Here is a 20,228-nt window from a genome sequence, read left to right as displayed (position 1 = left end):
CCCCCCCCCCCCCCAAATTTGTAGGTCTCTGGGTGAAGAATTGATTTCCTGGTGATCAGCCTTCTGGCTACACCTCTCTGCAGGCTAGAATCTAGCTAGTGTAGTTCTCAGGTATCATAAACCATTGTTGTCAGCATCCTTGAAATCCTTTTAGCTTGATAGTCCTTGCTTTTGCTTCCCTGACAGTGTTTGAGAAACCAAGGAAGCTAACTACTTGACTTCTGATGATTGACATTAAATCTACTTTGATAACAAGTTTCCTTAGTGGTGATGTCAGGAACACAGACAAGGATGATCTGAATTTAACCAATATTTTTTAATTACTTAATCTGTGCAAGGCTAGGATGCAAAAAACAAAAACAAAAAAAAAAACAACCCCAAAAAACAAACCTGTCCCTGTCTTCAAAGAGCTTACTTACAGTCTTCTGAGTGGAAATACAACCAGGTGTATAGATAAGCAAAACCCAAGGTAATTTGAAGCTGGGAGAATTATGAAAGGTTTTGAGTTAGAGCTGACTTATAAAAAAAGATTTTGACTCATGAAGAATCTTGTTATAGATCAGCCTTGGAACCAAGAAAACCTGAGTTTGAACCTTGCCTTTTTATTAAGTTTTTGATATTAAGAGCATTGAGGAGAGGCTAACTTTTGAATTTCCAAAACATTTATTAAGATCTGGAAAATTTATAGCAATACATAAGGACACCATTTGGAGATAATGAAAAAACATTTGCTTCCTTAATGGTATTGGAAAATTCTAGTAATATAAGACAGAACTGTTCATGGTGTACCATGGATATTCTTCTATCCAAGCTAATGATCTCCTGGACCATCTTCCTCTGGGATTCTGCTCTGACTATCCTAATCTCCATTCTGCCTCTTTGTGGTTATACAGCCAGCTACATATTGTTTGGATTCCTGAAGTTGTTAGATGTTATGTAGATCAAAAACCTATAAGTTAGTGACTTTGCCAGACCTTTGTGAAACTAAATTCTTAGTTTTCTTTGTGGCCACGATCACATTTAATCTATCCTTTCAAATGTCATATATTAGTTTTACACTGACGTGCTCAAAATATTACAAGGCCTAGATTTAAGTATCTGGAATATTTGGTAGATCCTCTTGGAGAAGCTGTAGAAGAAAATTCACAGAAATCTTACAGGACAAGAAGTCAAGGATGGCCTGTATTTTGAATAGGCAGAGAGTGTACATAAATTAATGACATCAAAAATCCATGAAGCAGGGGACTATCAGACATTGATTTCTAAATAATGTAAGAAAAATGGAAATACTATACTAAAGTGGTTGGGGACTCTTAGCTTCAGAGAGTTTCATCTTACGAGTATGCTCAGGTGTTTAAACTGTCCTGAAATATCAGCTAGATAGTGTTTAGTGTTGCTATAGCCATGTGAATCTGTATTTGAGGCTTTTTAGGGACAAAGACCATGCCTATATAGACAAAGGGGATCTAGGATAAGTGGAATTTATACCTTAAGTAAATAGTAGAAGGAAAGTGCTATATTATGTAATCTAGTCTATAAAAAAACTTAAGCAAACTCAAGATAAGTAATTTTTGCTTCTAGAAACCGATATATTGTGAATCTGAGATCCAGAAGTATCCTACCTAGAAATACTAGGGAATTTAACTTTAATGTGAGGATTTCAGGAATTGGGCTCCAGAACCAGAGATATCATTCAGATTTATAAAACAGCAAAGTATAGTGGCAAAAGTGCTAGATTTGGAATAAGAATACCTGGATTCTGATTCCAGTTTATTCCATGGGATACACTGACATGTTATTCATCCTTTATGTTAGATCACTGGCCTCTTCTAATTCTACATCTCTCTGATGATATCCATATGTTGCTGACTCAATGAAAATAATTCATTGGTAGTACGTAGCAGGTGGCTAGCTAGGTGGTACAGGAATAGAGTGCTGGAATCAGGAAGATGTATCTTCATGAGTTCAAATTTGACCTCAGGTCCTTAGTAGCTGTGTGACACTGGGCAAGTCACTTCACCCTGTTTGCCTCTGTTCTTTATCTGTAAAATGAGCTGGAGAAGGAAATGGCAAACCAATTTTGAATCTTTGCCAAGAAAACCCTAAATGGGCTCACAGAGTCGGTTGAAAAACAGTAGTTAGAAATTCAGGAACCCACATAAACCTACTATTTATTGTACTTTCAATGACTCAACACTGTAAAACTTAAAAAAAAAAAAAATCCTTACCTTCTGCCTTAGAATCAATACTGTATTGGTTCCTGCACAGAAGAGTGGTAAGGGCCAGGTAATGGAGGTTAAGTAGCTTGCCCAGAGCCATCCAGCCAGAAAATGGCTGAGGTCAAATTTGAACCTAGGACCTCCTAGCTCTAGGTCTGGCTCTCAATCCTTTGAACCACCAACTGCTCTCAATATTTTAAATTCTTAGGATGCTATGATATTCCATGACTGGAAGCTTTACAGCCTCACTGCATTGATATTAAAAAGAAGGGAGTTTGCTTCTTTTATGAATAGGAATAATAATAGTACCACCTATTTCAAGGAGTTGTTAAAAGGAAAGTTATTTGAAAACTATTGAGCTATATTTATCTTATTGTTTAACTTCTTTATTTTATGTATTATTTCAGATGGGTATGTTGTAAAAGAGAGCAGGTCTAGCAGCCAGGAAATTCTGGGTTCAAGTCCTGCCTCTAACATGCCTTTGTTTCTTTGTTACTGAACCTTTTTTGGTTCTCCAGACAATTCTTTTAAGACTATAAGTTGCAGAGAAGGCATCAGTCTGTTTTGTGGAGGATAGTTTCCTGATCCTGGAGTTCCCTGTATTAGTGAAATCACAGATCTAATTCTTATCTTATCCCTATCCCTATGTGTTATTGTCCCCTATAGAGGGTAAGCTTCCTGAGGGCAGAAGCCAGGTTTGGTTTTTTTGTATCCCACTGTGTTTAGTGAATAGACAATCAATAAATGTTCATTTGATTTTGTTGCTGCAGCTGACTGATCATATACACTTCAATTTTTATTAAATGTAGCTTGTTTCTTGCTTGTTTGAAAAAAGATCTATGTCTTTTTGGCGCTAAACTCTTTTCAACAGGGAGTTCTTTGGGATTTTGGCAATGGTATGTTTTGCTGGTAGTGATGGTTGTGGGGCCCATACCTGTGATTTCACTGGTATAGGGTACTCCCTCAACCATTGCAGAATTAGCAACCATTTTACAACTTTTCCCATAGTTATAGTTGACTAGAATAGTGGTGTCAACCACCTAGAAAAGGGACCACTAAACCATTTACACAAGAATCCCTAGAGGCTATATAATGACTTTTAAAACCACATATTGAAGCTATCTATCTTCTATTGTAGTTTTATTTATTTTGTTAAACACTTCTCAATTATATTAGAGTTTTATAGGCCTTGGAATGCTTATTTGATTCCTCTAGTTTAGAACACTAAGAAGCTAAGTGACTTGCCCAGGACCCCACAGTTCAATGCCTGTGGGCAGGCACTATGCTAAGCTCTGGGGACATAAAGAAAGGAACTCTGGGAATTCACAGTTTAATGGGAGAGAAAGCATGCAAAAAGCTATGTGTAAACAGAGATAGATGAGAAGTAATCCGCAGAGGGAATGACATTTTAGAATTTGTCTTTATTTGGGTTGTTAAGATTAAGAATGGTTAGAAAAGACTTTCTTATAGAAGGTGGGATTTTATCTGGGACTTGAGGATGCCCGAGAACTCAGGGGGAGGAAACAAAGGAGAAGAGAGCATTCTAGCCCTGGGGGGACAGCTAGTGAAAACATCCAAAATCAGGAGGTGATGGATTGTCTTGTTACTGGAAGTCAGGAAAGAGGCCAGTGTCATGGGATCATACAGTCTATTGAGTATTGTGGATTGGGAGCATAAGGTGTGAGGACTGGAATGGTCAAATGGAGGAGTGACAGTTTATGAAGTACTTTGAATGCCAAATAGAGAAATTTCTATTTGTTCCTGGAGTAATAGGTAGCTCTGGCGTTTATTGAATAGGGAGGTGACATGGTCAGACTTGGGCAGTTATGTCACAGGAATTGAACCCAAGTTCATTCTCTATTTACTACATCATCCCTGCCTCTTGTCTTTGAAATTATAAATACATTTTAGGAATAAATAATGTATAAAGTTAGGAGTTAGACTCCAATGGAGCCCCTGCATCTGAAGGGAATATGTTGTAAGACCAATCTCCAATAGCTGAAGGCTTCGACGTAAGGGGAACATCTGCTGACCTCATATCTGTGTGCTCTACTTTCTGCCTCCTGCTTCTCTGCTAGGTGGGCCAAGGGCTTCCACCATCTCACAAAAGAAACAAATAGTTAAAAAAAAGGGGGGAGTATTACAAAGGGGAGTAATGGGGAGGGAAGCGAAAGTGAAAGCAGAAGAGAATTCACCTGGGACAAGACCCTCCACCTTGAAGGACCTCCAGCAGTACTTTGCTTGTGGCGCCTAACTAGCAGCAGTATTTCAAAGTTGACCTCACATATTGTAACCTTGAATAAGAGGATCCCCACTGTACTTTGGAAATATTTTTATTTAGTGTTTTAGCTCTGACAAGTTTTAGGACAAAAGGATCAATTTAAAATTTGGGCTATAATTTAAAGTAGGATTTTAAAAGTTACTAGAATTTTTTACTGGCACTATATATTTTAATCAATTTTGGTTATTTTGTTTCATTGTAGCAAGCGGTGTTGAGTAAGGGGGAGACCAAGAAGGATACCTGCATGAAGACTGAACTGCTGAAAGATATCACAAACAATAAAGAAGAAGGTAAGTATATATTTTTACTTACTACTGTTACCACTATTTGGGTCACCATATGATATTGGTAAATAAGCTCTGAAAATCTTGATTTAGTTTTAAGGGTTTCTTTAGTATAAAATGTGTTTAATTATTGCTTTTTGCATGTTATACACATTACTATACTAGTTATTGCTTTATGAGATGGAAATTAGAAAGAGAAAAAAAGTGATATTTGTACATAAATAATAGTATTTTTTCTTTTCTTTTAATTTGAACTAGACCAAAATTATTTCTGTATTCAGGCTCATAAAATGAATTGAAGAGGTAATCAAAGAAGGCCCTTGGTCCCAAAGATATTTTTTGTGTTTACTATTTACTAAAATCTAGTTCTGTAGTTTGTCTAGATTCAGTGTTCTCTAGCTCCCCCTTGGCTAAGAAGTTGACTTTTTGACCTTAGTTCTAAATTATTTAGTCCATCAGATCACCAGAGCTTTCTTTTTCATGAGACCTGGGACTTGTTCTTTGTATTTCAGAACCTAACATTTAATGATCAATTAATTAGATGTATCTCTTAGTTTCTTTGGTTATTAGTAGTTCATATTATTTTAATATCTTATACTAATAATTGTATCTGACATATTTTAATTAACATTTCTGGAAGTTTACTTATAATCATTTAATCATCAAATATTTCCTTAAATGTTTTGGCTAGAGATCTTGAAAAATCATATATAAAGTCTCTCCAGAATATAATTTTTCCTATAAACTTTGTTTGGAAAATGCTTAAAAAACTTTGTATGTTTCACATTGAGTAAATGCTGATTGATAACAGTGATTTATGGTAATTAATGATCAGAATACAAAATATCTTTGGACAGATCTCAGTCTAGCTTTGAAAGTGACATAAATAGGACACTGATACTTTTCAGAACAATAATCTTCTGAAGTTACAGTTAAGAGTATCTTTATCTAGCAAGTTTAGCATATGATATAGTATACATTGAATCTCTCTAACACTGTTTTAAGGGACAAAAGAATAGAAGAGTGCCTTTACTACCCCACCAGTGTAATGGATATTGAAACTGAGGTACAAAACAATTATTAGCCAAGCTAGTAGTTAAAGGGCTACCACATCCTAATTGATAAATCACAAATCTCTAAATCCATATATTCCACAAGAACTAAGAATATTATGGCTCTGAGTATTCCTATTTTAGAATTGTCATCAATAGAATAACAAAAAGAAGAGCATCTCCTGATGTCACCTTGGAGAACTGTCTGAATAGAATAGAAAGAGAAGACAACTGAGATCAATTTGAGAGATAAGAGACAGACTCTTATAGTCCACTAACATAGACAAAGATATACATACTGACACACCTATTTTTATCAGTTAAGCTCTTGTCTCACCCAGTTTCTTCAGTTTCCTCCTTGTGAAGTTAATCTTTCTTAACCCAAATACTTGACTTTTATCTCTTTAAATTTCAGTTTCATATTTGCCCTAGGGCTCTAGTCAGCAATTATTTATTAAATGCCAACTATGTGCTAAGCCCTGTGCGAAGCATTGGGTTTTTAGAAAGGACAAAAAACAGCCCCTACCTTTGTCAAGGAAAGCACAGTCTAATGGGGAAGACATTATATATAAACTGTCTATATAAACAACTATGTTTGAATAAGTTAGATATAGTATATTTTGGAGACAATTTCAGAGGTATGGTGAGTGATGCAAGAAATTTTCTCACAATTGAACATCTCAGATAGCCCATATATATTCTCCAAAATTTGGCCTCTTCTGTTCAATCAGTTATTTTTCCTTTGATTATTGACAGACACTTGGGAGTAGGATACCTCTTTTTCTCATTCCAGGAAGCTGTACCTGTTTACTTTGAACATGGAAAGTCCCTAGTCTTTAATCCAGTTTACAAATCAAATTACACACGGTTGCATTATTTCCTTTTAATTAATTGGCCGTATTTGATTGTTTTTAATATATAAAAGTGTGATTCCTCCTTTATTCAGAATTCAGCCCTAAGCTGAGTAAGGAGCCTGGTCCTGCTTTGTTGGGTAATACGCATGCATTGCTTAATAAATCAAAATGCTTGGAAGCCTGAGCCATTTTTTTCTCAGTCATTTTGTTTTTCACCTGCTACAGAGAGGCAAGGCACTAAGATTGAGGAGGACTAGGAAAGGCTTCTTCCTAAAGGTGAGACTTTAGCTGATATTTTAAAGAAGAAGACATTGAGGGGGAAAGAGTTCCAGGGATGGAGGACAGCCTATTGATATTTTTGGATCTTGTCATGCAATATTTTACTTATCCCTGATTTAGTAAATGTGCTAGGTATACCTTTAACCCATTGATATTTTTTTTTTTTTAAATTTTAAACCCTTAACTTCTGTGTATTGACTCATAGGTGGAAGAGTGGTAAGGGTAGGCGATGGGGGTCAAGTGACTTGCCCAGGGTCACACAGCTGGGAAGTGTCTGAGGCCGGATTTGAACCTAGGACTTTCCCGTCTCTAGGCCTGGCTCTCAATCCACTGAGCTACCCAGCTGCCCCTAACCCATTGATATTTGAAAGAATGATTTACCCATTCAACCATTTCTGAATCTTGTTCTCTATTCTATCTTTTTCCAATGAGTATATCTCCTTTTTTCTAATCTAGTAACCCTGTCAAAAATGAGATAATATAGTGTGACCTGTTCTTTAATAATCTATTTTTACTCTTAATGGTCACTGTTTTCTCTTCTGTGGTCATCAACTCATTTAATAATGTGTCCTAGAATTTTTTCCAAGAGTTGAAGTCAAGCCTGTTCTCAATGATCATTTTTAGTTCTGTGCACTTTACTTTTTTGGAGGTGGCAATATTATTTACTCTTCTCCATTCCTCTAGCACCTTTTCCATGTTCCATGATATTTCAGAGATCACTAAAAGTAGAATATTCTTTACATCCACCACTCCATTTGGCATTCAAAGATTTAGTTTGTTATGGATTTGATAATTGAAGCTTTTCAAAGGGCAGGTAGACAGTCTCTTACCACATATTTACTTATGTTAGGTAAGAAGTTATTTCCCTTGGAAGAGAAAACTGGAGGAAAATTAAAATTGTGCAGTTCTATTCTCTTTGCTGGTCATTATCATTTCTTTTTCTTTTATGCTCCTCTAATAAGCTATTTATATTTGTGTCAACCATTTCCTTTTTTAGGTGAAGAAACTGAGGTCTAGGTAGGTTAGGTAGCTTGTAAATGGTAGGAAAACTAGGAGAGAGCAAAAGCTAGGAAGGAGAGCTTATGTTCAAGGAGGATTAGGTATGGTTAAAACCTCAGATATTGAGATGTATTCAAGAAATTAAGGCTCAAGAAAGCTTCCGTACTAAGTAATTAAGAGATTATAGACTAAATTGGTATATAGGAAAAACCATCTAAAATAATGAAACTCAACATTACATGATTATAATTGCCCAAATTGTCTTGGTAAGAGATGGGAAAAAATAATCTCTTTTAATAGAAAAGTTTGAATACTATGAATGCTTATACTGGGTCAGTTGACATAATAGTTGTATTGAGCTACCATTTTCCCCCTCTTGTTTATTCTTTGTGTAAGAGATGGGTTATTAGGTAGGGGAAGAGGATGACATATTTGGAAATAAGGATGAAATTTTGAAAATATCAAAAAACATTTTAAAAAGAGAATATTGGTAACCTTGGAGAAGTCAGTTTCAGTCCATTCAGTAGAGCTGAAAGTGAGTAGGAAATGAGGATGTAGAATCAAAGAGTATGTAGGAGATTGTCTTCTTAAAGAGAAGAGAGAGCACAGTAGCTTGGTGTGGGGGAGGAGATGGCAGGCCACAGTGTTGTTTAATTGAAGAGTTGTATTTGGACATCTTTGTAAGTAGTATGGAAGAATCCAGTGGTTCAAAGAATTGATGATTGGTGGAGTAAGGGAAATTGAGGGACAAGTTGTCTGGGGAGTAAAGAAAGAATGGAATCATGGAATCAAGAGCGTAGGCTTTGTCCTTGACAGGGACAATGACCATTTCTTTCTTTGAAAGTGTTACAGGAATGGAAATGATGGAGAATGAAGGATGTTGTTTTTTACATTCTGGTGTTATTTTTTAAAAAATGAAGCATTTAATTACTGTTCAGTTAGATATGATAATACAATAAATACTGGTATAGTTATACATACCAAAGCCAATAAGTTATTTTTAATTATTTTATTCTTTTTGGAATTACCCATATTATTTTTCCTATTCCTTAGGTGTTAGCTAGATTACTTGTGGAGAAATTTGGGGAAAACTTTCATAATGAATTACACCTCATGTGTAATTTGGTATATATTTGTATATATTTATATGTTCCTGTGTTTTTTGTTTTGTTTTGTTTTGTTTTGTTTTTTTTTTAGGAATGTAAGTTCCTTGAGGATGTGAGCTATTTTATTTTTGCTTCAAATCCATTGATAAATAGTAGGCAGTAGATTCTGTATTTTTTAACTGATAAGTTTGGAAAGTATGAAGGGAGCATGATTGGCATCACTGGAGAAAATACTTGAACCAAAGAAATAATAATCCATCAAATTATTCTCTTTTAATAATGAAGTCATGTTGTTGAATTTATAATAGGAATTTGTTACACATATTGCTCTTGGTATTTCTTTTCTTCCACTGAAGTTCTACTTTAATGCTTTGTTGTATGTAGTCTTGTATGGTTTCTGAAGGTTGTGTTAGAAGAGTAAAAACACTTTTCCCCCCTTCTTTCACACATGCTTATTTCTTTTACCCCTTTGGTTTATTACATATAGTAGTGATCGACAATTAGGCTTATTTCGACACTATTTTTTTTTGTCAGTTTACTTTGTTCTTTTTGCTTTGGAAAATAGATTTTTTTTTTAAAACCCTTGTACTTCGGTGTATTGTCTCATAGGTGGAAGATTGGTAAGGGTGGGCAATGGGGGTCAAGCGACTTGCCCAGGGTCACACAGCTGGGAAGTGGCTGAGGCCGGGTTTGAACCTAGGACCTCCTGTCTCTAGAGGAAAATAGATTTTTAAGAATTTATTTTATATTTTTTTATTTTAAACTCTTAACTTCTGTGTATTGGCTCCTAGTTAGAAGAGTGGTAAGGGTAGGCAATGGGGGTCCACTGACTTGCCCAGGGTCACATAGCCGGGAAGTGTCTGAGGTCAAATTTGAACCTAGGACCTCCCATCTCTAAGCCTGACTCTCAATCCACTGAGCTACCCAGTTTGCCCCCATTTTATCTTTTAAAAGGGGTAGAAGGGGCAATCTTGGGATAAATTTTGGCAAGATAAAGCAAAATATATCAATAAAATTTAATTAAAAATTAGTTCCAATAAAAGTATACTAGTTATCCTAGCATTTTAAAAAAGAAAGACTGCTCTTAGTTTTATTTATCATTTCTGTGATCTTTTTCTTTCCCATTTTTCTCTTTCTACTTGAATTTTCCAGATTATTTTATGGCTTGTTTGGGTTTTATTTATTTTGTAATTTTTTTGGTACTTAAAAATATTTGAATATTTCATTAATTCTTTCTTTTCCAGAGCACAAACACTTACTAGAAAGACTTTGAGTATGGGCCTGAAAATAGTTTGTTGTAGGGCCCAGCCTAACTAGTTTAGAGATATTCATCACCAGGGTGGCTATATAATGTTGACTTTTTTGGCCATAGTAACTTCAAACTGCTGTCTATGAAGTTATAGAGAGGCTAAAGTCTCTGTTGATCTTAAGGTTTAAAAAGTATGGAATACTTATTTGTTGAAACAAATTTAAATGGCAATGCTTAATTGCCATTATGAATTTTTTAACTCTTAAGTTGTATTAGAAATCATAAGAAACTTTTAAAAAATTAGGGATATGAGGTGATGTGCCATTTACAATATGTGTGTGTGTGTGTGTGTGTGTGTGTGTATTTTTATTTAGGATTTAATGAAGTTTAATTCCTATTGCCTTAATTTCAAAGTATTAAAATTAACCAGCAGCATCAAGATTCCCTTGGTGGCAGGGGGACTGACACTCTCTCTCTCTCTCTCTCTCTCTCTCTCTCTCTCTCTCTTTCATCATTAGTGTCTAGACAGGCCTTTTAGACATGGTAGACTTTTTTTTTTTAAACCCTTACCTTCCATTTTAGAATCTATATCAATTATTGGTTCCAAAACAGAAGAACAGTTAAGGCCTGGGCAATGGGGGGGGGGTTAAGTGACTTGCTCAGGGTCACACAGCTGGGAAGTGTCTGAGGTCAAATTTGAACCCAAACCTCCTTTCACTAGGCTTGTCTCTCAATCCACGGAACTACCTAGCTACCCTCAGACATGCTAGGTGTTGAGTAAATGCTTGTTAAATTGAATCATGCTTGCATAATGTGTCACTTTAGTATAGATTTATTCTATTATTGTCATAGAGGTGACCAAAAGTTAATATCTAATTTGATTTGTCTATGACAGATTTAGGCTTGTACCAAGATGTGATCACATTGTTAGAAGTGGGTGACTTGGTTGGCCACATCAAGTCCATATGAAAACTGGTTGAAGGGAACTAGAGATACCATCATGGCAAAAAGAAGACTAAGGAGAGAACAGTACAATCTTGAAAAATTTAAAGCATTGTCTTTGGAATAGGGATTAGATTTTTTCTGTTTGAACCCTGAAGGCACACCAAGTAGCACCAGGAAGAGGTACAAACTTAATTTCAGCTTGTTGTTATGAGACATTTCTTTAGAAATAGAGTTCTTTTGAAATTGACTGGACTGTCTTCTGAGTTTTAATTCCTTCTTAATAGTAATAATCTAGCAGACATTGAAAGACTACTTGTTGCATTGTTGTAGTAGTTTCAAATATATACTTTTTATAATAGTAAAAAAATGGTTAAGTATAAATGTTCTATTTTGTTGATGGCTTTTGTTGGGGAGCAGCTGTTGATATGACTAATTTTAGATGTTTTTGTTCTTAATATGGTTAAGAATCTAATACTGAATTATCCTTGCAACTCTAGTATAGTTGGTCAGTAAACATTTATAAAATGCCTGACTGTGTTAAGTGCTGAGGCAAAAGACAGTAGTCAGTCTTCGAGGAACTCGAATTCTAATGAGGGGGAGGTAATATAAACAATTGTGCACAAACAAGGGAAATAAGAAATAATCAATAGAGGGAAAGCATTAGAATTAAGACGGATTGGGAATGGCTTCCTGTAAAATGTAAGATTTTAGCTGCAACTTCAAGAAAGCCATTGAGGCAGAGATGAGGAGTAAGAGCATTCCAGGTATGGTGGCTCATTAGAAAGTGGTTTAGTGTGGAGAAGAGACAGTCAAATCAAATGTTCCAAAGGTGAAATTGACAACTTGTGGTAACAGATTTGATTTGTGTGGGTATGAGATTGTAAGGAATCAATAATGACATTTAAATTGTGAGCCTGAGGGATTGGGAGGATGTTGTTGCTCTTCACAATAAGAAAGTTAGGAAGGGGGTAGAGATCAGGGGAAAGATAATAAGTTTAGTTTTGAATATTTTGAGGTAAAGATATCTATTAGACATGCAGTTTGATATATCTGGAAGGCACTTAGAAATACATGTTTGGAAGTCAGCTGAAAGGGAAAAGAGATTGCCATTAGAAAGGATAATCAATATCAAATTCTGGGAGCTGATGAGGTCATCAAAATGAAGTAGTATAGAGAGCAAAGAGAACAGGTTTTCAGGATAAAACTTTATTGGATACCTAAGGTTAGAAAATATGATCTAATGAGGGTTCAGCAAAGGAGAGTGAGAAAGGAACAGTCTGAAAAGTAGGAAGAGAACCAGGAGAGTGGTGTTATGAAAACCTATAGACAAGAGAATATCAGGAGAAGAAGATATAGACAGAACTTGATCTTAGTGAATAACTTTTTAGATATATTATTATAGTTTTTTCTGTCAATTTTCTTTAAAATTTTTGAACTGATAGTTAATGATTTTTATTTTATCATTCATTGGTTTAGAAATTAGAACTATTGGTCTCAATTGTCTGATCTAAAAAGAAAGATTATTTGGTAAAGTCTTTTCTTGATTTCTAGAAATAATGTGTGTAGTATATAGATCTTGGTTTGTTTTTTAGAAACTTCTTAGAGGGTGTGTTCTAGGTATTCATTTTTTGGTGTAAATTTGGTTAATTGGCCACAAAGGTCCCTTTCAACTCCAAAATCCTGTGACTAAACTGAATTTAGCTAGGTTGGTCCTCAAACAACAGGTGCACTGTGAGCCTGTATTCAAATTAATGCATATCCAGTTTGATCATAGACATACTAACACTTTGTTTCATTGCCTTAGCCTTTGAGAATCTATTTCCACCATACCCCAGTCAATATTTGAATATATATTCAGATATATTTGAAGTATAATGTTTGAAAAATATTTTTTTCCTAATTCCTTAGGAAATGCCTTAAATAAAATTTTTCTTAACCAAAATAAATATTCAGAATAAATTTTCTTTCACTTACAATATTGCTGGGTAGGCCAAAACTTCTTATTGTATTTTATATTTTCATGGATTAAGCTCAATCTCCTTTTTATGAATGGTCCTAAAACGTTTGGGAGCAGCAGATCTCGGGGTGTAATGTAATACAGGTTTTTTGACTTTCCATCCTATGCTATTTCCATTGAGGCATTTTGGAGGATCTGGGAAAAATCCTTTCCTAGCTCTAATTAGGAAAACTAGAGAGAACACTCAACAACCTAATTCAAATGGATTGACTGGGAAAACTGCTATACAAAATTTCTAGTGGTTGAGGACAGTGCTGCTATCACTTTGTATTATAGAAAAATGAAGGGGAAACCTGCATATTTTCCCTTTATTCCATAATTTCTAATATGGTGGCAGATCAAAGTTCATTGGAGCCCTAGGGATCTATGGAGAAAAATGTTTTCATTATGGACAAGGTGACCTTGGCTTTTGTTGATTTTTACGAGGAGGCCCAACCTCTAAACATGTTCAAGTTGGAGAATTGACTCCACAATAGTAATGTTCTTATTAGCCAGTGCTGTCCAGTTTACTCTTAAACTGGTACATTCTGTAGAGGGAAAGTACAAGCCATAAATTGGATTTTGGATAGATTTATTTCTACCAATAAAGGGCCACTTAGATCAGACTTTAAAAATCTATACTTGATGTCCTTGTGGTTTGGTAGAGGAAGAGTATAAGCACTTGGAGGGATCTTTCAAAAGTAGAATTAGGTTTTTGATGTGCTTATTAAATTACTGAATTGTCCATATTTTACATGTTATAGGCATGCTGGGTGTCCTGTCTACTTTTATTTGTCTGGGGCACTGAGCAGTTAACTTAGGGTATTTGGGGGTCACACAGCTAGTTTGAGTCAGAATCAGAATTTGAACTCAGAGCTCCTTGACTCCTGGGAATGCATTGCCCCTCATTATATAAGAAAATTGCTTCTAAATACTTCTAATTCCTTTGTGTATTTCCAAATTTCATTTTCATCTTCATTTTATCAATACCTTTTATTTCCAGGTAGTCAAAAGACTTTGTCAGAGAGAGCAAAAAGTACAATTATTACCACATATAGACAGAACATTTGTTGAATTTTTTTCCCTTTGTCTTGGATAAAGAACATAAAGGGAGAATTTTGTTAAAATTTCACAACTTCTACCTTAAAATTTGTAATCCTTATGTTTATTTTTTTAAATAGTAATTATTGAGATTGTCCTTAGCATGAATTATTGGTTACACAATGATGCAAATTTTGCTTTGCTATCCTTTAATATATTGTGTGCATTTTTATTTACACATATATCATTAACATGTGCTCTCCTCATTTTTTATAAACATTTTGTTCAACATATGAAAGCTCTTGCCTTTGACTCAATAATAGGAACTTTGTTTCTAAGGAAGACTTTTAAAATTTTTTAACTTTTTATTAAATATTCTTATTAGTCATTAAAATCTACATGATGTTAATTTTGGAATCTTGATATAATTGTCATTAAGTAATAAGACCAATGATATTTTCTTTGTTTTTCCTTTTTTATTTCTATTTTCCTCAAAATTTTAGATGTTTTAGCCTTACTAACTATAAAATTTCCTAATGAATACATTTAAGGTCATTAAAATTTTATATAAAACATGAACACTTTGCTTATGGGGATGGTAGACTTTTACATTTTGTTAAGTTTATGAAATAATTTTCTGCTGAGCAAGAGGATTCCAACTTGGGCTTGATAACATTTGGGACCTATTCTGCTTTATTTTAAGAAGCTGGTGTGATGTAGATAGAGTATAAAATGTGGGGTGGGAAGACCTGAGTTCTACACCTGCCTCCTTTATTTACTCCTATAAATATTTTTGGAAATCTGAATAAATATCTGAGCTTCAGTTGCCTAATCTGAAAAAAAAGAGATAACTATTCTTGTATTGACTATCCAACTAGGCTTCTATGCCAAATGAAATCATATAGAAAGTATTTTAGAAACTGAAAAATATTACATAAATTAAAAAATAGGTACTGTGATATAGTGAAAAGAGCACTTGGTTCTGGAGTCAGATCAGCTGGGTTTCAATACTGCCTTTTAACACTTAATAATTTCCTCATCTGTAAAATGGAGATAATAAATAGCATATGAATTTTCTATTTCACATGATTGTTATAAAGAATCCCTTTGTAAAGCTTAAAAAAAACATTCCATATAAATGTGAGCTGCCGCTGTTAATACAATTATTATACTGTCAACCACTTTTGACTTTTTGTGGCCTCTTTCTGCAGGGGGTAATGACATGGCTGCTGATGAAAGTTCAACAGAAAAGCAAGGAGGGGAGCCTCAGATGGCAGCGGATGGTGAAACAAATGGCTCTTGTGAAAGAAATGAAGCCAATAGTCATCCCAATCCAGCTAAACACACTCAGGACAATACAAAAGCCAGCCCACAGGAGCCTGCTAAGTTAACAAGAATAGCTGAAAATGGAATTTCTGAGAGAGATAGTGACTTTGGGAAACAAAATCATGTGAAAGCTAGTGATTTCACTCAGACTTCTCTCACAGGAAGTAATGGCTATATCTTAACCAAACAGACTTTACCAGAACAACCCATAAGGACTACCAGCACCTTGACTTCTTCTCTTCCTGGCCATGCTGCAAAAACACTTCCTGGAGGACCCAACAAGGGAAGAACTCTAAGCTCATTTCCTCATGCACAGGCTGCAATGCCCACCAAGCTCGGTGAAGGGAGTAAAGATCTAGATCATAAAAAACCCACCACTATAAATCCTGACGTCAAAGTCCACAGAGCACGGAAGACTATGCCTAAGTCCATCCCCAGCCTGGTAATATAAACTTCCTGCTGTATTCTTTGTCTTGTAGATGGATTATTTTTTATTAAAAGGGGATGTTGGGAGGTGGGTTGAGAAGGTGAAATGGGGCTATTTCAAATTTTTTTCTTATCTTTTTTCTTATTTCTTATTTGACTCAACAGAATTAGATAAAGGGTTTTTTGTATGACAGGATTCATGGTGGTTAGATCATTGAGATACTTTCCCCGGGTCTTTGGATGACCAGTTCTCTTTTTTTTTTTTTGGTCTGTGGCTGTAGGGGACCAATGGCTTAAATCCCCCTCAAACTCTTCCCATCTCTATCCTGTAAGTTCACGAAGAGGACACAGATGCAGAGAAGAGAGCAACGTAACCTTGAGAAAGATATGGAAAGCAGAGAGAAAACTCCTTCCTGGCTCCAGAAGCCAGGCTCTAGCCAAAACTATATGTGCGTTGAATGATTCCAATTATGTATTAAACTTAGTTCCCAAAGTAAAAGAGATAAAATAGGAACTGCTTCTAGCTTGGTAAGCAGCAGCCTAAAGCCTACTGATAGAGTAACATGGTGGAGTAAAGCTAGATTGTTAGGAGCATGCTGGTAACAAGTGTCGTCCTTGTAACTCTTTGGTAACCCTCACCCAGTCTCATTCTGAGACCCCATGTGACACTCTAGCCTGGTGATGGCAAACCTATGACATGTGTGTCAGCACTGACATGCATAGCCATTTTTGATGACATGAGGCAATATACGGAGAAGTCTGGGGCCACTTGCCAAGGATGAAACATTTGCTGTAGTGTAGTGTAGACACTGTGCACTATAGATGACATTTCTACCTATATTAATTTACCTATTTTGGTTTATCAGATATGGTTATATATTACAATTATACATTTTTGTTATTTAAACTATAAATATCATGAAATTATGTTTTTTTTCTCAAAGTGACACACCACCTGAGTTATACTCTGTTTTTGGTGAATTTTGTCACACCAAGCTCAAAAGGTTGCCCGTCACTGTTGTAGGGGATGATGTCAGTGGATCTTAAGGAAACAGAGTTAGCAAACTTCTGATGGTCTCATTTTTCTCAATAAAATGTCAAGGTCTTTTCATGAAAGGGAGAAGAGGAAGTGGTTGGAGGAGAGAAGGTTTGGAAAAGCCTTTTTGGGAAGTTAGGTAATCAATTAGGGCAGAAAATAAATGGACTGCCTAGTTACTATGAGGTTGTTTGAAGACATATTACGTAAATGTATAATGTATCTGGTCAGCACAGTTGTGATCTTCTTTAGTTCCTTTCAGCAATGGATGGCACAAAAGAAGGAAGCAGATTGTGGGAATATAAGAATGAAGTGATACAAAGGAACAGTAGTGAAAAGACAAGAAGGTGATGGATTCCAGAATAAAAGACATTGTAGAGTTTTATTGGCTAACTCGAGTCAAGATTAGAGAAGTAGAGAAAGTGAAATTAGAGTAGGAGCTGTGGTTTGAGAAAGTACTAAGAGATGGAGGGAATAGAGGTTTCCATATGAGAGCAAGAAATGGGTTTAGAATGGATAATGTGCATAGGGAGAGATAGAATTGATTAAAGGTTATGTTCAGGTATTTAATTAGGGAAGTGAAACACGTGTGTAATATTGAGTTCTAGTGGTAATTTATGTGTGACTGAGATGGAGTGAAGGAATTAGTCAAGAATTTAGGGAGGCTGTATTATTGGAATATTGGGAAGTTTGAGTGCTACCATTGATTTTGAAGTCTTCCAGTATAATGTTGGAAGTTTAGGAGGAGAAGAAAATGATGAGTCAGGTATTGAACTTTCTTAGAAAAGAGAGAGAATGCTCATAATCTGGATTGGGTGGAAAATTTTGATAATGTGAACTTTTAAGGAGGTGAAGTTCAATATTGATGATGGTAAAGGTAGAGTCTGGAAGTAGTAGTGTGGAGCAAGAAGTATTTTGGCCCTCTTTTCCCTCCTCTTTTCCTTCTGGACCAATATATAGGAGACTGTGAGTGACACAACAGCCTGTAATAGAGAAAGGCCAGGCATATAATGTCATTCAGTAGCCAGCTCTAAATCAAGACTAGTAGATGGAAGGAATGTGAGAGAACAAGGACCAGGATGAATGCAGGTTTGTTCATTGTGAAATTGAAATTCCAGAAGTCACAACAGTCAGGATTAGGAATGTGGGACATAGGTAGAGTAAGATTGAAGAATGGAGTGGGAATGAAAGGATAAGTGGGGTTGGAGATAGTCTTCTTTTATTTGTGTGGTGTTAATTAATAACAAGGTAGAGAGATATCAATAGGTTAGAAAAAAAATTTGTTAGTCCTAGGCTTTGTAGAGAGTGGTAGGAAAAAACGAAAGCTAAAAGTCTCCATTAACATTGTTGTTGCTTCACCTGCTCATTCTGTGTGGATTTTTCAGAATTATAGAGGGCATTGGGTCTGAATTGGTTCTTGTTCGCAGTTGGTAATGCTCTTCCTCACATGACTGGGCATTATTTATTACATGTGGCCTGGGCAGTCAGTTTTATCATCTTTCCTACTGCTGCCAAAGTGGTTTTTCTTAAGCTTAAGTACATATCTGACCCTGTTATACCAATATTCAGTCATCTCTAGTGACTAATGTTTATGTTTGAAAGTCCTTCACAACCTTGCCCTAGCCTGTCTTTTTTTTTTTTTTTTTTTTTTTTTTTTAATTTAGAATATTTTTCCATGGTTACATGATTCATGATTCCCTCCCCACTCCTGGAGCTAACAAGGAACTCCACTGGGTTATACATGTATCATTGTTCAAAACCCATTTCCATGTTATTCATATTTGCCACAGGGTGATCTTTTAATGTCAAAACCATAATCATATCCCTATCGAACTATGTGTTCAATCATATATTTTTCTTCTGTTTTCTGTTTCTACAGTTCTTTCTCTGGATGTGGATAGCTCTTTCTCATAAGTTCTTCTGGATTGTCCTTGGTCATTGCATTGCTGCTAGTAGAAAAGTCTATTATATTCGATTGTGCTATAATGTATCAGTCTCTGTGTACAATGTTCTCCTGGTTTGGCTCTTTTCGCGATTGTGCTGTATAATGTATCAGTCTCTCTGTACAGTGTTCTCCTCTTTTTTGCTCTGCATCAATTCCTGGAGGTCTTTCCAGTTCACATGGAATTCCTCCAGTTCATTATTTCTTTCAGCACAATAATATTCCATCACCATCAGATACCACAACTTGTTCAGTTATTCCCCAATTGATGGACATCCCCTCATTTTCCAATTTTTTGCCAACAGAGTGCGGCTATAAATATTTTTGTACGAGTATTTTTCCTTATTATCTCTTTGGGATACAAACCCAGTAGTGACATCCTAGCCTATCTTTTGAAGTTCATTGTATATCATACACCCTCTAGGATTCTTTAGTACAATCATATTGGCTTTTTCTCTGTTCTTCATATACTACCTTAATTTTCTCTCTCCTTGTTTTTGCATTAGTTGTTTTCCCTTGCTCTGGTATGCAACCCTTCTTCTGTGCCTCATAGAATCCCTTTCCCTTCAGGACTAAACTCAAGCTCCTCTTCTACTTGAAGCTTTTCATGATCCTTACTCTTGGCTAGTTTCTTATCTCAAACTACCTTGGTTTTAAATATTTTGTATTTATTCTTTATGCGATTGCAAACATATATGTGTGTGTGTTTACATATATACACATACATAAACCTTATGGTTTTTCACTTTCAGATGTAAATTCCATTTGAGTAGAGATTGTTTAATTCATTTTATTTTTTATCTATCCTTAGAACCTCAGGCACAGTGCCTAGCCCATAGTAGGTGCTTAATAAATCTTTTTTGATTAGTATAGATTTGACATGATCAGCTTTCATGAGCTTTTTACCTGATTCTTTACATTTTTCAATTAGAGCAGCAAACTCCCTAGAAATCATCAGTATGTTAATCATTGGTTCCTGTGATTAGTTATTGCATTCTTATTGTAATAAGGCTATGTTTGTGAATAGTGTTTCTGATAAAGAATTCTTTTCTTCCCCACTCCCAGTTTATTTTGTTAAATATTTCCCAGTTACATGCAAAAAAAAAAGAAAAGATCAGTTTATTTATTTATTTAACCTTTCCTTCCTTCCTTCCTTCCTTCCTTCCTTCCTTCCTTCCTCCCTCCCTCCCTCC

The 20,228-nt window shown here is 35.4% G+C and overlaps 1 protein-coding gene across 1 annotated transcript in view; it reads left to right on the top strand.

The window, feature by feature from the left end:
* The window catches only part of EHMT1 (euchromatic histone lysine methyltransferase 1), a 307,779-nt gene that overhangs the window by 127,017 nt on the left and 160,534 nt on the right, over nt 1-20,228 (top strand). Inside the window, exons 2-3 of the mRNA XM_044663911.1 lie at nt 4,703-4,790; nt 15,517-16,073. Of these exons, the coding sequence (XP_044519846.1) occupies nt 4,703-4,790; nt 15,517-16,073 (645 nt within the window). The remainder of the gene's footprint in view (nt 1-4,702; nt 4,791-15,516; nt 16,074-20,228) is intronic.

The sequence above is a fragment of the Gracilinanus agilis genome, chromosome 2, assembly GCF_016433145.1.
Source record: "Gracilinanus agilis isolate LMUSP501 chromosome 2, AgileGrace, whole genome shotgun sequence".
Lineage (NCBI taxonomy): Eukaryota > Metazoa > Chordata > Mammalia > Didelphimorphia > Didelphidae > Gracilinanus > Gracilinanus agilis.
The sequence above is the reverse complement of the archived record's forward strand: the minus strand, read 5'-3'. Positions and strand labels throughout refer to the sequence as shown.